Consider the following 21,739-nt stretch of genomic DNA (forward strand, 5'->3'; position numbering starts at 1 on the left):
CTTAAAATGAATCAAATAAAAAAATATTAACAGCGAACTTCTGCGGAAAAAATACAAAGTGCAAAATGAACAAAGGAGAAAAGAATGTGGAAGAGGAATAGAAAAAAATTTAGCAGCCGCTCGCAAGCTCATACAGCGGTTGGGGAGGTGTGTGTGTGTGAGGGTGTGAGGGTGTTCCTGTATGTCCCAGTGGCTAATGGGACTTGAAAGTGACACATAGAGCTGGCAAACTAAGGAGACGACTTCAAGCTATCATCTGTCAGCATAGAGCGCCGGGACCAACAAATGGAGCTATTGGAGGAGAAGGGACCGCCCTAGCAGAACAGATTACATTTTTACACTCCGGATGAAACAGTGTACTGAACACCGTCATTTAACACGTGCAATACCAGACAAGAGTTTCATGGATTTTAGAGAGATACAGCAAACACGCACATTCAGCTTTTAGTCATTAATAGTAATTTAACCAAACTCTCATTTGTTATTAACCTGCTTATGTTTGCTTTACTTTAATCACCAGAAAAAAACACTTTTCATAACTGTGGAAGTTATTGTTTTTTAATACTGTGGAAGTTAATTCCAATTCCTCTACTTTAACACCTATAAGTTGGACTACATTTGATTATATTTAAATGGTTAGCTTTATAGATACATTTTTCTTGTAACTTGAGAAACTGTACTTTGTAATCAAAAGCATCCAGGTGTTTGACTGATAATTGTATGAAAAATGTTTCTTGTAAATATTGTGTATAACCTTATCACATGATGCCAGTCAATATTCCAGCTATTTAGTTTGTCCTTAATTAATTAAATGAAAAACAATTCACTAACAAAACCTCAAGATGTGCTTGCAAAATAGAAATACAATTTTACTGATCACTGAATTGTAAATAATACTTATAGTTTAGTAAAATGAAATAAGAGATGGATATGCCCTCAGTAGAAGTCAACACTACTCTGAATGTTGCACTAATATTCCTAAAGAGAGCCAGAGGAGGAATGGAAATGTAGGAATGTATAAAAAAAATGTATTTCACTTCACTATAAATTGATCTCTCGATTTAATAAGAACCCAGGATTTGTCAATTAAGTTATGTGTTTAATGAATAATACAATTAAACTCTTTGCTGTAAGGATAACTAAATTTAATCAATGGGAAAAACTAATAGCATTAATTTGATATTGGAAGACATTCATATTATTGTAATTAGGAGTAATTTTTATTGTAAAAGAACAGGATTGTTATCTATTTTAAATAAAAAATGTAAAAATTAAAAGATCAGCAGGAGTTTCTCAGTGTGTTTGTAGTTCAGTTAAGTGGGCAGAAGCTTTCTTCGGCAAGCCTCTGTCAGTATGTCTGTGTGTGTGTGCGTGTGTGTGTGTGTGTGTGTGTGTGTGAACGTGCGCGTGTCCACGCACATTGTCAGCGCTCTCTGTAAATTTGTAGCGGCTGGGCACTCATCACCACAGCCCGTCCCAGCCCAGCCCACCACGTTAGTGAATATGCATTATGGCTTATGGCTTCATTAAGTCGCAGCGTGTTATAAATTATGACACCACGCTGAACACACACACACACAGTCTCAGAGACAGCATGTGTATACAGAGGATGTTTTGCATACATTCAAACGTTGAAGGGCCACATAATGAAGAGAGCCCGAGCCTTGTGACAGGGCAGAATCAACAGCCTGGGCATCATGTTTCCGAAACCCTCGTGTTATTTCTGACGGGATCTGCAGAAGGCCTTCGACACGGTGCAGATGCTGGTGAGATATTATCTAAACACAATTTAATGGGGGAAGTAAGTCCTGGGGATTTCATTGATATCAAAAGCAGCCGGCGTGCTGAGGCAATTACATGACACAACTTAATTAATCATTTGACAATGAGGGGAAGGGCATTGTTTTAGATGATCGTTATGTGTTTAAGGGGTTTTGTGCACACTCAAGGTTTCACAATGATGCAAAGCGTGGTTCCCCATGTAAATGGGCGCTAAGCGATTACCATATGAAAGCAGCGCACCCGACAACACCTGCCGACATCCTTGGAACTGATGGAAATAAAAGGTCATCAAAGCGTGGGATTACAAGGTGACCACCAAGGAAAAGGTAATTGCAATGAATAATGGAAAGCTATTGTCAGGTAATTAGCAATTAAAACGCTGCATTTTGAGTATAATTGCAGCAGACGCAGACTGTCTTGCATTCCATACTTGTAATCATTGAGCCTGGAAATCAGCCTCATGAATGGAGCATTTCTCTGACTTTGAGGCTATGGTTAATTCATCCTTTCTTTAGCATATCAAAGTAAAATGTCTTCAAACTAAGATGCTCGGAGACTAATTTATTTCACCAGGTTAACAACTAACAGCAACTTTGCAAAGTTTCTTCCTCACTCTATAGACTTTGTGACTCAGAACAGCTTTATGTGTATGAAAATGTTATCAAAGGAGGGGCTACTGTCCCCAGCAATCAGTTCTGCTCTGCTAAAAAGAGACAGTCTGTGCAAACTAACTAAATAAACTTTTAATTGTTTAGATGCCGTATTTCTTTGATTCTTTTGTTGAGCATAAATCTCCTTTAGGGTGAAACCTGAAGCCAGCTGTGGTCTGTGTCACATTTCATTAGTTTAAGATACAGAACTAAAGACAAGCAGGGTAGGGCACAAAAGAAGCCCCCCACCCCCCACCCCCATAGGTGATGGGGGTTCAGAGGAAGAAAGAAATGTGTAGATGTGAATAAACCAAGATTACAGATTTTTTTTCTAACGTTAACAAAGAAGTGTGGTCCTTTTGAAAACCTGAACATGTACATAAGGTACTCAAAAATTGTGCAGACCCCAGGGTCAAGGACACCTTGAGTGTAAGAAAATGAATTCCCAGGCACTAAAAAAAAGCCACTTAAGCAAGAATGCAGTGTTGATTTACTATACAGAGTGAAGGGTCAGCCATCTCTGGCTCTATATTGTTGGGGCTTCGCCTATGACTCAGGGACAGCTCTTCGTGCTCTGGAGAAGACATGGATGGAGAAAGGAAAAAGAAAGGGGGAAATAAAAATGGACAGAAAATGCAAATGTTACGTGAGAGATGTCCTGATGGTGATAGTAGAAAGATAACAGAGTCTGTAGAGAAGTAGAGGACAATGTAATACTGACCATTGCCTATGGACATGGATAAAAACAATGTCAGCCAGCTCTAGAAGTACCTTGTATGTGGCGAGGAGGTCAAAGTAAGAAGAGCGAAGTAAAAGATGAGGTATGTTTATATTTACCTGAAATGAAGACTCGCAAACAATGTTTCATTTGTCCCACAGGGATTAACTTTGTTACACTGTGTTATTTTATTTACTATATCATAGGTATCTCCTGAAAGATGTAATATATGCTTTGCTCATAGAATACTTTGGGAAAAGACTCTTGAAATGATAATCCATGCTTTGTTTGACATTTCAGGAATTATTGTTGTAAATAAGAAGTGTTTGAGTCTTGAACTGTTAACTGTGTTAGATGTCAAACCCTTTTATGATTTTCACTTCCTCTTTTTAAGTGGTAATCTCGAAGACTTCGTTCTCTTTGGCGGCACCTATTGCGATAAACGGTAATTGCAGGAGCACACTTCCCAGATATCCAGACAGTGTTGCATGTGTGACGTCCACAGTTGGCTCCGGCTGTAACTCTTGATTTTCCTCTCTGACGGTCGTGATCCCTCTTTAGACTGTTTGCCTTCATCTGAGCATCGAGTTTGTCTCTTTTTCTTTGGCTTTTCACTTATTTTTGAAGTTGTATATCTATCGATCTTTTCTTTGTTTGTTCAGCCATAGTAGATTATTGTTTCCTAGCAACACTTGCTGATACCGGAAAAGCAGCCGCTCAGCTCTGCCTACCCTCTCTGGCAGACCAACCACTGCTGGGTAAAGGAAAACACGTCACTAACTGGGCGCCGCTTGTGATTTTTTCTGCTAAAGTCGTACCAGACACCCAGTCCATAATTCTGCAAATGCAAAGGCTTTCATCAGTGGGCCATAGGCTCAATCACCATTGTGTTACCTCATTCGGCGATAGATAGTGACTGAACAGACATTTATTTAAGTTTCTTAAAATGAGAGATAGACCAAAAGTTCAGCAGTGCTGTACTTTAAGAAGGCTTAGAAGTCATTTTAAATATTCACAACTTGAGTTAACCCTTTTTACATAGACGAAGAGCCACATATGACCAAGAGTGATTTTCATGACTTGAGTGTCATGCATTAAATTGTATCTCTCCGTCTCTGTCTCCACACAGCAACTGCGCATCTAAATGGTAATACAGAAGCATCTCAATACGATATCCTCACTCCTTCATTGCATATTGTTGGTTGCACATTGTTTTTTGTCCTACTACGTTTACTGCTCGGGGTCCTGGCCAGCGGCTTTGTCAGGATGCTAAATGGAGGGCCGTGAGTTTAAAAACTTAAAGAGGCAGTGAAATATTAGCCAATGTGGGTGAGGAATGAGTGGCTGAGAACGGCGGCGTGTCAGTGTTTAATGGTCGGACTCGGATGCATATAAGTTAGTCCAAGCATGAAGGGCAGTGGGACGCTCGCGTGGAAACGATGTCCCCTCCCCTCCCACTCATCCCTCCACCCATCCACAGACGCACGTTCACACACATACACACTCGTGCCCCCCCCCACCCCACCCACACAGCTTTTAAGCAGGGAGCCCATCAGAAACTTGTCATTTCTCTCATTCACTCCGACAGCCTTGAGACACAATGCAGACTTACCTCTGTGTTGTACACCCCATATATCAGGAAGATGAACAGGCCCTGCAAACACAGACAAAGAAAGAGAGAGAGAGAGAGAGAAAGAGGGACAGAGAGAGAGAGAGGAGGAGGACAAAGTTGTTACGGTTGTTTTCTCTCTTATGCACTGTTAAAAAACACAACATCAAAAGTAATAGGTGGATCACATTTGCAACAGTTTCGGTTCATTTGTAATCTATCTATCACAGCTACCCAGAGCTGAGGAAGACAGTGGTATAAAGGTATGTAGACATGAAGCTGGACTTGAAAGAGTACAACTTCTCCAAACTGGGCCACCTCAGTGAGGCTCAGCTTGCGTTTGTTTCTTCTACAATACTCATGCTCCTCATTCCAGCCCCCGCTAAGCCATCAAAGGCTCAAATCCAAGGTTCCACACAGCTTTGTCGAAATAGGAAAATCTCAAGTGCCTGTGTTCAGTCTGTGTTGTTAGACACAGAAACACACACATATATATGATTGAGTACCAACAAGCGCACGTAGAACACAACTTCAAATCCACACAAGTATACACAGAGACAGGAGTGCATTCACAAATATATGCAACAGACACAGGTAGACATAAATTGTAAAGGAGCAAAGACAATATGGGCACAAAAACGTATTAAAAGACACACACACACACACACACGCACATAAAGAGAGCAACTCAGGCCAGACGAGACTATCAAGGAAAACCATTCGAGGAAAGCGGAGAAAGAGAGAGACAGAGGGAGCATAATGAAAAAAATGACACATAAAAGAAGATATTTCATGTTCACAAAACTCCACGGCTAGTACCCAGGGCGCAAGAATGCCATGCCCTTGGATGCATAAAGGCTGCACTTTTGGTCACAGAAAAACAGATATTTTTCATTCCAATCCATTGTGGCATCCATTGAATGTACAAGCTGTGCATTCGCCTTCAGGCCATAACGAATGCTGTTGCCTCAAAGGAAACAGTGAGAAACATTCTCTGAGCACCAATTGACGTCTTTCACAAAAAAAAGATGTACCGAGAAAAATTAAATGGCAGGTAAAATCCTATATATTTCAAGGTTGTTAGATACAGTAGATTCTTTGATAGGTCAACAGTATGTCAATGTCGCTTTGGCACAAAAAAAACTTTTAAAAGTATATCTCTCCCCTTTAAGCGCTCAGAGTGTGTCTGTTTTGCTTCATCTTTGAGCGGGGTAAGGACACATCCTGAGGACAGGCAGACACAACCTGGTCAATACATCAATCAAGTTGAGTTTGGAGCATCCAATTTTTGCCAGAGGGAGATCTCAATGCATCACCATTGACAACATTTGGGGGCCCATTCAGAGTGACAGGCCGGCGATGGCCGACAACTACGACCTCTAGCCCATACTACTGCCCATTCACCTCCGAGTAGCTGCTCTCCTGTCCTCCAGGGACTGAATTGCCCTGTCGGGGCTGTCAGGTGACACCTTCGGACATCCATCCTGTTTAAAATGACAATCCGGCTGCTCTCTGACATGCTGAAAACAACGGGCACAAGGAGGGATCTCCAGCTGAGATGTGCAGTTTTATCTCACTTCTTAGTGCCAAACTGTACAGAATATGAATATGAAAAATCTCGGTGAGTAAGCTGTGTTATTATTCAAGCATGTGGCAAAGGTGACACATTATCCACTTTGTGGCAAGTTATCCACTCTGTACATTTCCAACTATTTACTGCTTACTCATCTATCTCTCATCATCATCTCATCTATCTTAGAAATGTTACTTTTGGGTAAGCTAAAGGCTACAGGCTACTACATGCTACGTATTTTCATTAACAATTCCTACTGAATACCAATACAAAATAATACAGGCTATAAATGATTGTATTTGTATCTATAAGTTATTTGTTCTTTTTTACTGACCCACTAATCTCTATTTGCAGATTCTACATAGAAATTTTGAATCTGTAGGCAGGGACGTGGATTTCTGGTGTTCTGTTTGAACTACGCTTGTAGTCTGAGTAATATTGACCAATCACGTATCAGCAGGCTGCGGCATATGCAGGAAAAACAGTCCGTGAGGAGAGCAAAAGCAGGTGGAACATAATCTGCCGTAATGACATCCTAGCTCCCATCAGCGTCATCTGACAACGATTTAGCTTCTTATTAATCTCTATAAACAGATCTGCATGCTAACAGCTAACAATCTGTTCTAGATAAAAGTAAATTTTAACTTGACTTCCTCGAATTCAAGTCGATCTGACCTCCGTTCAACAAACAAGCATTTTAAAATTTTTCTTCTCCTCTTGAGGACAGACGGGACAATTTTGTACTTACAAATCTGCATCATGATGTTGAAATTTCGGCAAAGGTAAGACCCGTTAATAACAAGTACATCACAAGAAAACGTTTTCTCTTTCTGTAACAATGTAGCACGCGGAAAAGAAGTCTTGGCGGGAAGTCGATTATCGCTTACCGCCCGGCACGTTCACAGGTGCCCCAGAGGCTGTATCGTCTCAGACTATAACCAATGGGATCCGACATTGCTGACCCGCTGAGGCTTCTTAATAGACCTTTAAACCCAAATGTTTCACATGCTGGCGGGCCGCCAGGATACTGCTGCGCAAACTAGGACAAAATCGTCAGAAATTATAACCTACTGCAACCGTTATCTTTGGACTTGATGCTGTCAAAAAAAAAGCAAAAAAGAGTTGTATGTAGATTTCATCATGTGAGGAAACTTAGAGTTGTCTTATATTGTTTTCAGAGACACACACAAACATCCATGCACCCAAGCACACACATACAATGAGACAGTGGGTGGTTAATGTGCAACACACACCCTATTGTATTACATTAGAATTGCAATTGTCTACTTACTGTTGCAATTTGATTATCATGTTTTTGATCATTCATCTTATTTGTAATTAATCTTTTGTTGTGTGGGGAACAAAGTGGGGCGAACATGCTGTGCACATTAGGAAAAATGATCTATTAAAATATAATTGAGTTAAAAATAAGTGGCAGCACAACAATAATGATGGATTGTTTAAAATGTTAATTCATTAATATTCCCGCTAAAAACAAACAGACACAAAAATGGGGCGCATTATTTAAATGCATGTGTGCTTTTCTAAATCCAGTCCTGTTTCTTTTGAACTCAGCAGCAAATGCTACAAATTTATGCACAGAAAAAACGCAGTTGCTTTCAAAGTATTGCTATACTGTACTTCAAACAGGGGAGCATAAATTAATTAGCATCCAGCTAATTAGGGAACAATTGTATGTTTAAAAAGTTAAAGCCAACAAACATTGTGTTTGACCAAAAACATTATTACCCCAGAGAGATGCCGCAATACAGAGACAGAAAATAGCATTTGTTTATATTAACAAGGGTTGTAGTTCTTATCAGATACTGAGAGGTTTGTTTCTGAGAGCAGAAGGAACAAGTAAAAGCAGGGAATGATGCACTTTAAAAAGAAAGAAAATTCAATAAACCAGGATCCTGCGGTTCTTACTCTCTTACTGTTTACTACTGCCTGTTTGTAATGCACCAGGTCTACCTTGGTCGTCCTTGTAAGTCATACTCCCTAAAAGCATCAACTAAGTGCATTAAATACTTGTAATGAAAGCTTTACTCGAGTGTTTGTGTGGGCGTGTATACTGAATAGCTGCATTATATGGGTACATTTTTAATTCATTTGAAAGATTTTTTGAAAGAGGTTTTATAGCCTGTCTGTTTTGATTGACAGCTCATGTTGAGTTCCCAGAGAGCAGAACTAATAAGTGGACTTATTTAGACAGGTGGACAAGCAGGTAGGAGGTCGCTGTTTAGCTAAAGGGTACTTTCCACACAATACAAGTATGCTGATGGTTTATTTGTACTTGCCAGGATCGAGTCTGTGACATTTCAGTTATACTTATTATGTTGAAGTATTATCATGTTGTCAGAGGCTGAAACCAACCAACTTAAAAGAGTTACAGGTGATATTTTATCAAAATCACCAATGTCAAATTACCACATTGCACATTTCATTAAAAACAGAATGCAGTGTGCTTTTTAACTTGCAGTGTGTACACAACCTCTTCTACAAGCATGGATTCAACCCCCCTGGTATAATGAATAATTTGCATGATTATAAGAGACACAGCTCAGAGTATTTGTATAAGGGAACACTGCATCAGTGGATGTGGTCTTGTCATGTTTTGCTTTAATCAATTACATTAGACATTCAAATACCTATAGTCCTGTGTCTACAGGGATAAAGAGAGTCAAATAAAGTGATGGCAAAATAGCAGTCCTGCAAACCTCCACAATAATACTTTTTGTGAGTGGTGATATATCCTCTTAAATTCCTATTTTCCAGCCCTAAGCTTTGACAGAACATACGGTTTATAGTCCTTCTGTTGACAGTAAGCCTAAGCCTAGAAAACTAAGGGGGAAAAATCCTGTTATTATTTAGTGACACTAAGCACAAGCTGATTACTTCTCATTTGGAGAGTTCATCTTCCCTGTGTTATACATGCAATTTTAGATGCTTTACAGCACTGCAAAGCCATCACAAGTGAATGCACATGACGTGTAAGTCGTTCCACTTTTTTTGTGTTTCAAATGATAAATTATCGATGAACTGTGCCTCTGCATGTACACCCTCCTTACCTTTCAGAGCCCATATTTCCTCATCTCCATCAACCTCCCAAATGTGTAAAGTTAGGGAGCGCAGCACTGGCAGGTTAAAGTCTTAGAAAACAGAAAGTTTATGACATTGTCCTTGGGAAACAAATTTTCAATGTAAAGATATGAAAACTATGATGAAGGAGGGAGGGCGGTGACTCAGCGAGGAGAGAACGACTGGCAGGGCAGCTTTGTCTGTCTTGCTGGAATATATTGCTGCTGTCAGCTTAGTATTTCCTTTTGTGTGTGGGGGGGATGAAAAGTTAACATGAGGTATAATGATATGACATATAATGGCTTGTGTGTAATGATTATGCTTGTTACTAAGAAACAAATGGTCAGTATGATGATTGTTAACATAAGTACAGTCATGTTCAATAAATGAACACTAAGTTGCGTTCTCCAACTTTGTTGCAAGTCAAATAAACAAGCACTCGCACCAAACGATGGAAAAGAAGATAAATTGTGCAGCTTTTAAAGTAATAATCTCAAAGATTTTCATGTAAATAAATGTCTGTTAAGTCACTATGTATCGCTGAATGAGGTAACACAATGGTGATTGAGCCTATGGCTTTTGCGTTTGCAGTATTACAGACTGGGTGTCTGGTGCAACATTCATGAAAAAATCACAAGCGACGCCCAGTTAGTGACGCATCATCACCCTGCAGTGGTTGGTCTGCCAGAGAGGGTAGGCGGAGCTAAGCGGCTGCTTTTCTGGTCTCCGCAAGTGTTGCGAGTAAACAGTAATCTACTAGGGCTGAACAAACAAAGAAAAGATGGATGACTACAACTTCAAAAATAAGTGAAAATACAAAGGAAAAGAAACTAATTTGAAGCTCAGATGAAGGCAAACAGTCTAAAAAGGAAAGCAACCGCACTGCCTGGATATCTGGGAAGTGTGCTCCTGCAATTACCGTTTATCGCCATAGGGGCCGCCAAAGAGAACAAAACTGAGATCTCTGAGATAACCACTTTGAAGAAACAATCACTCGTCTCCAACCAAAGTAAAATCAGAAAGAGGCCGTGTGAAACAGCTATTATGGCTAACAGCATAGGGATGTAAATCAGGGAGAATTTGGCTGCTTGAGGAAATTTCACTTTTCAAGAATGACATCTTTCAATCAGACCGACAGCTTTCTCTTGAGTTGGTGAAGACCGCAACCTCCACATCCTTTTTACAGAATATCAGACTTCAGTGTTAACCAATGGCAAAAAAAAGAGCTATTTGAACAAGTTGGACCCAATGTCAAATATCCCAGCCTAAATTCAAACACACAGAGACACTTCTCACAAATAGAGCTATCTGCATCGCCACTTGGCAGAAAAAAGGGAGGAAAAATTCTGCCCTTGCACCTGGTAATCATTACGGAAATGGGAGACAGAAAAGGTTAAAATGCTGTGATGGGGGAAAAAGAAAAGAAATTCACACTTCTGCGCTGGGGCTTGCTAATGTCTCTGACCCCTCCACGCATAAACAGTTTAATTAACATGTATACATAACTTTCACTTTAACTGCTCATGGCATGTCAAATCAAAGTGTCTGTCAAAGCTGTGAAACGGGGAGTTGATACTTTGCAGGTCCTCAGTTCAAATCTAGCTCTGTTTAACGGCTCCAGCTGGCCCGAGAAGCTGGCAGTGAGTCGTGAAGGTAGACAGACAGGCAGGTAGACGGGCAGCCTGCCACTCTGTCAGTTTGATGAGGTAAACACCTCCCAATAAAAGCTTTGCAACACTCAGCTAAGCCTTGCTCAACTCAAACGGGAGACAAGGCAGTTTGATGCTTTAGACGAAAAACAAAACACCAACCAAACTCTTTCAACTCTTTCATCAGATTCACACCAATGTTTTTATGGCATTTCAAACAATGCACAGGTCATAAAGTCCATCTATAAGCACAAAAGTCTTTCTTCAGTTCTCTATGCAATGACATATAACAGTATATAATCTGTGTGTGTGAGGGCGGGGTCGGGGTCAAAGTTTTCTTCCTGATTCCATCCAGTTGTACCTTAATAGGCAAAGAGGATCAGTCATCCTTTAAGAAGAGCTATTAGGACTCTCCCGGCGTCTTTCCCACACACACATCCAGCCGGTTGGGCTGTCACATTGAGGAGGGGACCCCCTAGCCAGCCTGCCTCTACAGGGTGCATAGCTAGAACTGAGAGTGTACACACACACACACACACACACACACACAAACCGACACACACTGAGGCCGGCAGCAACACCGGTACTGGTGTGTGATGGCTCAGGAGAGGAGGGAGAGTTATTAGCTTAGCCCTGAACCACCTACTTAATATAGGGGCCGGCGGTGATTGCTAACAGAGCCTGGCAGAGGTGACAGCTTTTGGCCCTGCTTGAGGAAATCCAATTGAAAAGCAGCCAAGAGGAACAACAACCCCGAAACAGATGTTGCTCGCTACCGCCGGCGCAACTTGGGTACACACAAACCCAGCGGCAACAAACCGCGGTGGCAAATCTGACACACAAACATATGCACAGCGGACACAGAGCAGAGCGCACATACATACACTGTAGAGCCACAATAACTGCTTGTATATGAGAAAAAGCAGCAACAGAAATGTCCCGAAACACAGAAGTTTTCTATTATGCACACACTTTTTTTCTGCTCACTCTGGGTTTCTATCATTAAAATTGGCAACTGGACTTTTAATCCAATTTTCACCTGATCTTTAACATTAAAAATATTAATATATCCTATATTATAATATATATTTTTTAAATAAATAACCAATACAAAAAACTCTTAGGCTTGTCAGAAGTGGTTTCAATTTGATCAAGGTTCATAAAACTAGCAAATAGTTGTATTTAACATTTTAAAAAACATTTTATTATATATATATATATATATATACACACTGTATATATTTTTAATCAATTGAAACATCATCATAAAGGTTAAACATGATACTCCCACACCCACTCAAAGACATACACACATACTTGGCATTTCCCTCAAGTTTAAACATGATTTAAGGATCCATAAACTCCATCAGTCCAAGGTTAGGGAGGATTTTTTTTGTTCACGTTAGAGCTCAAACGCTCTGGCAGCCAACCCACATGTGTAATTAAGAAGAAAAGTGAAAAAAAAGAAAAGAAGAGAGAGAGTTTGCAAGTCTCTGTTAAAAACATCTATATTGATTGGAGGCCAAAACAAAACATTTACCACCAGAGAATAGACCCACCCAACCATCCATCGCACTTCTTTTTTAACATCTCAGGCAGGGCATTTCGATGAAACCATATCATGCAGGCCCTCAAATCATTACAGCCCCTTGCTCCAATATTAATTGACTTTGGCAAGGCTGACCATGCCTCAGTCAAAATAACATTCATTTCTTTTTTTTCTATTACCGCTACTGCAAAAGAGCAAGGGAGAGAAGGGGGGAGCGGGAGAGAGAGATAGAGAGGGAGAGGGAGAAAATGGGCTAAAATCAATTCTGACATATCTTTATTGCCAGTCGATGACAAATGACGGCACATTTGCCATTGCTCTGGCATTGTGTCAGTGTGTGTCATATCGATTTTACATCAGACGGACAAATGTTATTGATGAAGCTCCCAAGTAACAGATGAGCACTCTATTTTACTTGTTTTAATGTTTAAATAAACCAGAGTGGCAGGCGGGTGAGGGGGTGATAGACTTGTGTAGTGGATCTTTCTATTCGCTAAAACACATGATTTTTTTTCTCTTAAAAAATTAATTTAATTTTGACGCGTTAACAAAAACCGGGCCTGTTGGGAGTGAGGAACTACACCCTGAACCTGATCACACTCCACACATGTGGTAGTGTAATGGTGGGGGGAAAAGAGAGCACGAGAAATAGAGTGAACTGTAAACAAACTAGCTTTTAAACAAGACAATTTAGGGTTGCGTGTCTCAGACGCCAAGCAAAACATAGCCGTGGAAAACTGATACAAACTTTTAACACATGGGTCAAAGCAGGCGTCTTTGAACTGGTGAGGGAAAGCACGCCGCCAGTGCAGAGAGCTGTTTAATTAAAAATACTTAGGTATCCAACAGGCCTTTCTGTGGCGCCCCCTTGTCAAATTGTATGTGATCGCGCTGTCAATCTCACAGGGTGTTTTCTAATTGCATAGTTTTCCACTGACAGAGAGAGAAATTTTGGAAGAGAAAAACCCTGAGAAACAGCAGCTGGAGACTGGGTTTGGTTTATAAGAACTGTACACATGGTTACACATGTGCATACACGCACAGTACTGACAAACTGTATGTACTGCACATGCACAAAGATGTTGATACCATTTTAGAGTATACAACCAGACATGTAAAAGTACAATAAAATACAACATCCGGATATGATTAGAAATCCATCCACCAAAACTCCGGTCGGATACACACTAACACTTTACTCATTTTTACGCATTAACTGCTGTTATTAAATTATAAATTCTCCAAATATGGGCTACAAAAGAAAAACACACAAAGGGCAAAGAACACTATCATACACACTCTCACTAACACACAAACATAAATCCTGTGTAAACTTACACACATGCAGATACGTCTACAAATATATGCTTTGATTGGTAACTTGCAGTGTTTTCTTTGCACTGCTTTACACAGTGGCATTCAAGCTGCAGGTTCAACTAGCAGTGCTAAAGCAACATCCAATGTAGCAACAACATTGTAGGAAGGGAGGTTCGCAGGGACGAGATAAAATATGGAAGATAAAGCTTTTGTTGTGATGTTACTTATCTGAAAATTTAGGGGGAAAGGCAGATGCTAGCCCGTTGCTAACACTCTAGCAGAAGGCGATAGACAGACATGTGCTACCTTTGTGACGCATGGTATTTACGAAATGCGGTTTTCAGTGGCAGAGAAGAGCTTCACTGGGAGGGCGTAACCACACTTAACCAAAAGATACGAACCGCACAGAAGAGGCCATCATTGGCTTAATACATGCAAACATTTATTCTATTCTTAGCGATGCAAAATCAAGCCAAAGGTGAAGGAGCCCTTGTGCTTCCTGCACACTGCAGAGCCTCCGCTTAGTAGTTTTTCTGTGCTGAATGTATAACTGTATCTTGATGCCAAAAAAATGTATTCCAAATATGTATTTTAACAGGTTAGAGTGCACACTTTGCTCAGGGAACAATGGGATGTTTACCCTTGGTCTTTCTATTTGATCCGGTGTGCAATGTGTCCAGTTATTCATATGCATACATTTGTAGGCATGAAAACAAATTTAAAAAAAAGTCACCTGATGGATACATGTGCACACACACATACACACACCTTATTCAAACGCTTTTGCGCGGAATACCTAAAATTGCGCTGCTGACAAGACTGTGTTTCAGTGCCCTTGACTATCAATGACAAATGGAAGCAATATGCAAAGTCTGAACAAGTTGCTTTTGGGTACAAAACAGGAAAAAGATTGCTTCAGGTACCATTATGTGATGCCTTTGCTCTCCCGTTTCCCAGCTGAGCTGAGCCGAGCTGAGGTTAATGGCATGTGTCAAAATCGAGGAGTGTGTAGGAGAGTGTGTGAGGCGTGTGTCCATGAAGGCGTGAGTGAGGGAGAGAAAGAGAAAGAGTATCTTTCACTTATTTAGCGGTGTGAATTGTCAATGGGTGAGTCTTTTGATACATTATTGTGCTCTATCTGTGACCTTGTATTTGTAAAGGAATAGAAATGATTAGACATATATTTAAAAAGAAAAAAATTAAGCGCATCAGGCCACAAAAAATGTGAGTGGTTACATTTGACTTTAAATTCTGTGTATGTACTTGTCACAAAGTTATTTGAAATAAATTAAAACTTTGAGAAAAAAGTTTTTTGTGGTTTTTTTTGTATTGCTTTTTTTAAATTTTCTTCCCAGTGCTGAAGCAGCTCCACACACCTCCACTGCCACTGCCAATCTACTTCCATTTTATAGCCTTTAAAATCAAAATAATCCCCAAAAAATTGTTTTATCTTGAAAACTTCTAGAGGCAAAATTCAAAATGCAGTAATGTAGAAGTAAGACAAAATGTATATCTAAAATGTGAACGGTCGGAAGCTCCAAAAAATACACAAAAAGGAGAATTTGAAGGAGGATCTGAAGTAACCTTGTCTGTGTGTGCGTATCATATTTGGGTTGTATTTTTGGCTCTGTGTCTGTGTTCTAGCACACGTTGAAACCACGTCTGTGTGTCTCTGTATCCATGTATGTGTGTGCGTACATGAGTGTGCACATGTGCTTAAATGTGTGCTACAGCACCACCACAGTGGCAGGGTGTATCCATCATGATAAACCGGCAGACTCGGCAACTGTCACATGCAATCACACTTCACTACGGTTCGCAGGACTTCAAAGTGAAAATGAATGGTAGTTCATTGACATGAAGACTTCATATATCTTCGTTTTTTTCTTTCGTTTTTTCTCTCTTTTATTTTTTGGAGGGGACTTGTCTCTTTTGTCCCAGCCCCCCTTTTGTTGTGAAAACCACCTCTGATTTTGTCACTGTCTGAAATGAATTGTGGGGACGAGTGGATTTTGAAAAAAGACATTTGGATATTTGATCCGTCACTTTCTATCAGGGAATTTAAAATGTGCTACTCTGGGTTTTCTCTCAAACCCGACAGTTGCAATAAAAGTGTTTTAGGAATTTAAGTTTTCTTTCCTCATATTTCCAGTCCCAGATTACAGTTAGTACTTTAAGTTGCATTAGGCTTGTTTGACCACTTTTTAAAAAATATTTAATACATATGAGGAATTTAAGTAATTTTTTGCTCTTTTTCGATTCGCACAGATTTCAGCATGTATTCATTTTTCTAATACACTACAAAAATATCTGGGTGTCTTTGGATTGCAAAATGTTTGACTTCTTCTCTGGTTATGTTGACATGTTTTTTGCTTTAGAGTGGCTGATTTTCTATATAATAAAGTGTTACAGAGCCTTCTCTATTGTTGCCCCCTCCCTCTGGAACTCCCTTCCCCAATACATCAGACACCTCTCCCTCACTCAAAACCCACCTATTTAAATCTGCTTTTAATCTGTGACCCCTCATTATGTTATTGTTGTAATTGTTTTCTTTTATATACATACATATTTAACTGTCATTTCTGCACCTTGATTGTTTTATACTGTTTATTGCTTTTACGGTCTTTGCTATGTTTTAACATGTAAAGTATCTTTGAGTACTTTTTAAAGCGCTAGATAAATAAAATGTATTATCATTATTATTATGACTATAAGCAAACCAATAAAAACCAAAACTTAGTTGCGGACTTAACTGTTATTTTTTTTACTAAGATGGGCAACAAAATAGCAGCAACTTCACAAAACACAAAGTCCTTCAAATAGATGTTAACATGCTTAAAACATCAAATTAAGCTTTAGCTATTTAAAAAAGCAAATCGATACTTAATTTCATTCATTAACTATTTCTAAAACATCACAATTTTCAAAAGTATAAATGTCTCGACAGTAATGCAGCAAATGACAGAAAAAAACCTTTTAAGATTGAAAGGTCTACATGGCATTAAGCTATAATTGAACATGGCAAGTGTTAAATGTGATAATCATCAAATTTGTAACCACTAGAAAGTCAAATGAGCCATAATAATGCCAGCGCTGCAGCTGCTGCAGCTCTCTCACAGCACGGCAGAGCCTGCCTTTAATCTAGTAATGACTCTGAAATGACACTGCGCTTTCAAAAACTGTGGAGATGAGGCTATAGGTCTCTCTGCCTCCCTCCCTCTCCCTCTCTCTCTGCCCTGGCCCAGGCCCTGCTCTCGCTCTCAAGCTGTTTGATTGGCACATGCTTTCACTTAATGAGGGATAATTACTAAGGAAAACAAGTGGGAGACCACATCTGCTCAGTGTAAAAAGAAGTCCAGGCCTGGTGCAATCTGTCAGACAGGGCTTTCAGGTTGTGTGTGTGAATGCTTTCCCCACCTTCAGTGGCCTCCCGATCCAACACAAACCCACCAGGAGCCTCTCTCCGCCCCATCCCGACAAGAAGCAGATTAATAGGAATCAGCATGTGGCTGTAAACACTCGCCGGGAAGAGTGTATATCTGAGTGCGTTGACACGCATAGGAAATGACCCAGGGTATCTGTCGGGGACAAGCCAGGGGCCACAGCAGGAAGGGCAGGAGGCCGGTGGGGACAGTCAACATCAACATCCCAATCAGTGTCCTGCTGCCTGAGCTGTTGTTCCCCAGCTCCCATCGTCACTGTTTTGTTTACTTTCAAACAATGCTGTAATGGCAGTAAAATACACAGGTAGCCGCCCCGCTCCCCAGACACCTCCACACGCTGTCCATAAATCATCTGTGCATGGGATTTACATTGTGCTAAATGGTCTCCTAATGACCTGCCCATGTTTACAGGTAGTTGTCTTGATTATGGTCCAACTCTTGTACCGTAAATCAAGGTTTAAAGGGGCCCCTGTCACGTATAAATGCAGTTACTGTCAAAAAGAAATTTTGTTTGACTGGTAAAATTATAACTTATTGCCTTTTCAAATAGTTCTTAATTTGACAAGACACATCCACAATTAACACATCCTGATTGGGTTTGGTTGGATTAACTGTACACTTTTGGTGATTATGGTGCAAACTTTCAGTTAAGCAGATTTAAATATTGTTGATATTCTTTAGGTGAGGACCTGGGATTTATTTAGACTTGATGCTTTCGACAGCAGCCTCTAAACAATGAATGATATTTTACATCTTGCCCAATGTCCCTTTGGGGATCAATAAAGTTATTGTTAGTTATTGTTATTTAACCTTCATTTATAAACAGGCATGAAAGTAAAAAGTCACATTTGCAACTTTTTCGTTCAGACATTTACGCTGCAATTTTTTCCACATCAAAGCATTATTATAGCAACCAAGTATCAAATCAAATGGTACAACAGCCCTAGACCCATGGTTCTCAACTGGTGGGTCAGGACCCAAAAGTGGGTCGCGGAGCTGACTTTAGTGGTTAGCGGATATGTGCTGCGCTTTTATTTTGAAGGACATGGGTTTCATATGACATGCGTGCAGTGGAAGTGTAGTTTATTCACACTCCATGTATCCATTGATTGGGTAATCCCAGCAACAGTTACATGTACAAACTTGAAACTTGATGAGCGCCTACAGTCGTTGCATTTATGAATTACTTTCTTAGTTCATTTCTGTTGAAAAAATGCTTTAAATTGAATGAATTGTAGAGAAAATATTTTCCCCTTAATGCACCCTTGCTGGTCATTTTGGTTGACCGTTAAACTGTTGTGTTTTGTGATGTTGACATACTGTGATGTTTTGTTCCATCTCTCATTAAATAAATTTGAGTGGTTGAAAAATGTCTTAAATTTGGGTCAGTAATTGTTATTAAGGAGGTGGTGGTGGGTCCTGAGATTAGACCACTGCCCTACACAATGCGAGACATAACAAAGCTTACATCTCACCTCTCTTTTTTTAGGTATTATCCATGTCTCAGGTATTTTTGTAATACACTATCTAATACTTATTTAGTCTTGAACTTCAGTAGATTTGAAAAACAGAGTAATAGGGGATTTAAGAACAGCAGACCTTCATTTAATGGGAATAAACTCAGCGCCTTTTATTTGTCTTAGGTTGGCCCATGGCAAGCATGTGCTTAATTAAACTGCACTGCCTCTCTAATTGCATAAACCAGTTTTTAAGACAATTAACTATTAATCCCCTTACTTGATAGGAAAGAGCACAACACATGTATTTTCCATCTATTGAAATAATTCAGAAAAGAGAGACGGCAGCGTTTATTTGCTTTAACCTCAGCGCAGCAGAAAGAAAACGTCTCACATGTAAACTGGAACTGATATTTGACAGCCTTTTAACCTCCCGACACCCTCACCCCTCTCCTCCACCCCATCCGACCCCCTCCCTGCCACCCACCCACTAGAAGAACAACAGGGTTTTGCTTTCTTGCCCCGTGCTGACCCAGTTCCCGCTAATTACCCGTAAAGTATACATCAAAGCCGGGCAAATCTACAGATCTGCTGCGACGTGGCAACAGGGTAAGGGAAACCAGGACTACCCCTAACCTAGTTGCCACCAGTCATCACTGATACGTCCGTGTGTGTCTGCGTGAGCGTGTTCAAGTGAAGTGGTGTCAGCCAATACAAAAGGCAAGGCGGTGAACTTATAAATAGAACGGTCATTGTTTCGACATGGGTAATTTCGGGTGTCGGAGTTGTTCCTGACACTGTCGGCCGTGTGATGATGAAGGGGTTGAGGAGGGGAAGTGGAGGAGTGAGGTCATGAAGTTGTGAGTCAGCTGATGGGATAACATTCCTGTTGACTTGAATATACACATACACAAACTGGCATTAAATGCATCAAGGCACAAATGAAAATACAGATGTGCTATGAGTAGGTAAATGAGAGTACACACACACACAGACACACATATGCAGACGTACAGGTATGGTCGGGCAGGGGCAAAGGGGATGGTTTGCTTTCTTATGACACAGGCCATTACTAAATTGAGCTGGCAGGTAATTCTAAGGCAAATAAATGCCAGCGGGTTTAACACAAGGAAAGGTCTTAGGGGTGCCGGCGTGAGCAATGGCAGGAATTCTCTCGCCTCCTTTGACAGGAAGCCTATTATTCTCACCGCTTTATTTTCCCAGGCCACTTTTTTTAAAAACTGATCCCTCCGATAGTATTTCTACCCCCACCCTTCCAAAAACGAGTCCTTACTTATCTGAATTACAGCTACTCTTTGCTCATTTTTGGTTCTTTTTCTCCCAGACTTAATATTTACAGTAGAAGAGAATATAGGCAGATTTTTTTTTTACAGCTTCTTTCACTGACTCCTTTTCAGTTAATTTCAAGGGTACTTAGGTGACCATTTTTACGAGCGCTTTTCCATGCAAAAACCTTGATGCTAATATCTTGAATTAAGCCTCTGTCTGTAAGAAGTCCTCACTTCAAGTAGGTGAACATACAGCATTATGAAATGTGCAACAGATCTCTAATGTTAATGCTGTTTTAACTAAAGAAAAAAAAACAACAAAACATAAAAATATGGCAAAAGATGAAAAGAGACAAAAGGGAAAAAATAAGTACAAGTTGAGACAAAACACACTATAAATACACTACATAAAAAAGCTGTGCTACATCCTCATTATGAGTGCCATCTCAGGGAAGCGTGGTGGGAGTCAGTGCTGACCTTGGTATCCCGTTTGAATATTGTTTTAATGCCGCGGCTGGTAATTGAGGATGCAACGCAAACAGTGGACTCTTTTTCAAAGGGAAAGTTATTTTACCCAGGCAATGGGAATGCAAACAATCATGTTGTGCATTTATTTGTTTGTTTTTCAACCCCACCTCATAATTATCCAAGACACTAATTAAAATGTGTATTTATAAATAAATCTCCATGATTTTACCTATGACTACATAAACTTTAAAGTTTTCATCACCCCTGCACTCATTTTCATATTTCTTGTGCAATACTTGAATATTTTTTGTCGTCTTTTTGTCTGTAAAAGTCATTAAATTGTGTAATTTAAGTGTTTGGTGTGCGATTAAGGCTCTGATAGCGAGAGCAAGAAAAATTCAACGCAAGTTAATTAGTTCAATTTTACATTTAAACAACCATTCAAAATTCATCATTAGTGTATAAAGTTTATACAGTATTCTGTGGGAGTATATGAACTCTTACTGTACATAAGCTGGATAATTGTGCAATAATTCAACTGTGCAATATGTTGATATAAATACTGCCTTATACTGTTCACTTGTAAATAACTTGTAAATAACTAAATAACACTGTAACTCTTATTTTGTGTTTAACTTTATTCTGGCAATTATATTTAATTCTGACACTCATATTTAAATCCCCATAGATCCCCTTCTCAGCATTTAATCTTTGTTTCAAGTTTTTTAATATAACGCACATATCTGACATATTTCCTACTTCTATTTTCTCTGTATCAGAGACACTGTAATGCCCGAATTTCCCCCCTGGGATGAATAAAGTATTTCTGATTCTGATAAAGTACAAATGAGTTATATAGTCCATAAACATACAAAGTATTTCTTTCTATTAAGTGTAATTATGTCAGCAAAGTGGTGGAAATTCTTAACATGTCCTATGGATCAGTTTGTCAGGGTAGTAGTCATCTGTGACCACATACATTTTATAATGTAGAAAATTGACAGATTTCCGTTTAACAAGAGCAAATTATTTTAAATCACTTGCTGTCCAAATGCTTCCAGTAGAGTCCACTAAAAGAGAAGGGCGTCGCTTTGAACTACGTGTGATTTCAGATACAGCCCACTCTAAATAAGGAACGTCAAAGGAATACAGTT

At 39.7% G+C, this 21,739-nt stretch overlaps 1 protein-coding gene across 1 annotated transcript in view; it reads right to left on the bottom strand.

Annotated features, from left to right (window-relative positions):
• The window catches only part of LOC138607625 (adhesion G protein-coupled receptor D2), an 82,689-nt gene that overhangs the window by 37,075 nt on the left and 23,875 nt on the right, over positions 1-21,739 (bottom strand). The window contains exon 20 of the mRNA XM_069680264.1: positions 4,763-4,804. Within this exon, the coding sequence (XP_069536365.1) occupies positions 4,763-4,804 (42 nt within the window). The remainder of the gene's footprint in view (positions 1-4,762; positions 4,805-21,739) is intronic.

Source organism: Semicossyphus pulcher, unplaced genomic scaffold, assembly GCF_022749685.1.
Source record: "Semicossyphus pulcher isolate SPU_LCO1_2020_fin unplaced genomic scaffold, fSemPul1.0.p SCAF_4, whole genome shotgun sequence".
In the NCBI taxonomy this organism is placed as follows: Eukaryota; Metazoa; Chordata; class Actinopteri; order Labriformes; family Labridae; genus Semicossyphus; species Semicossyphus pulcher.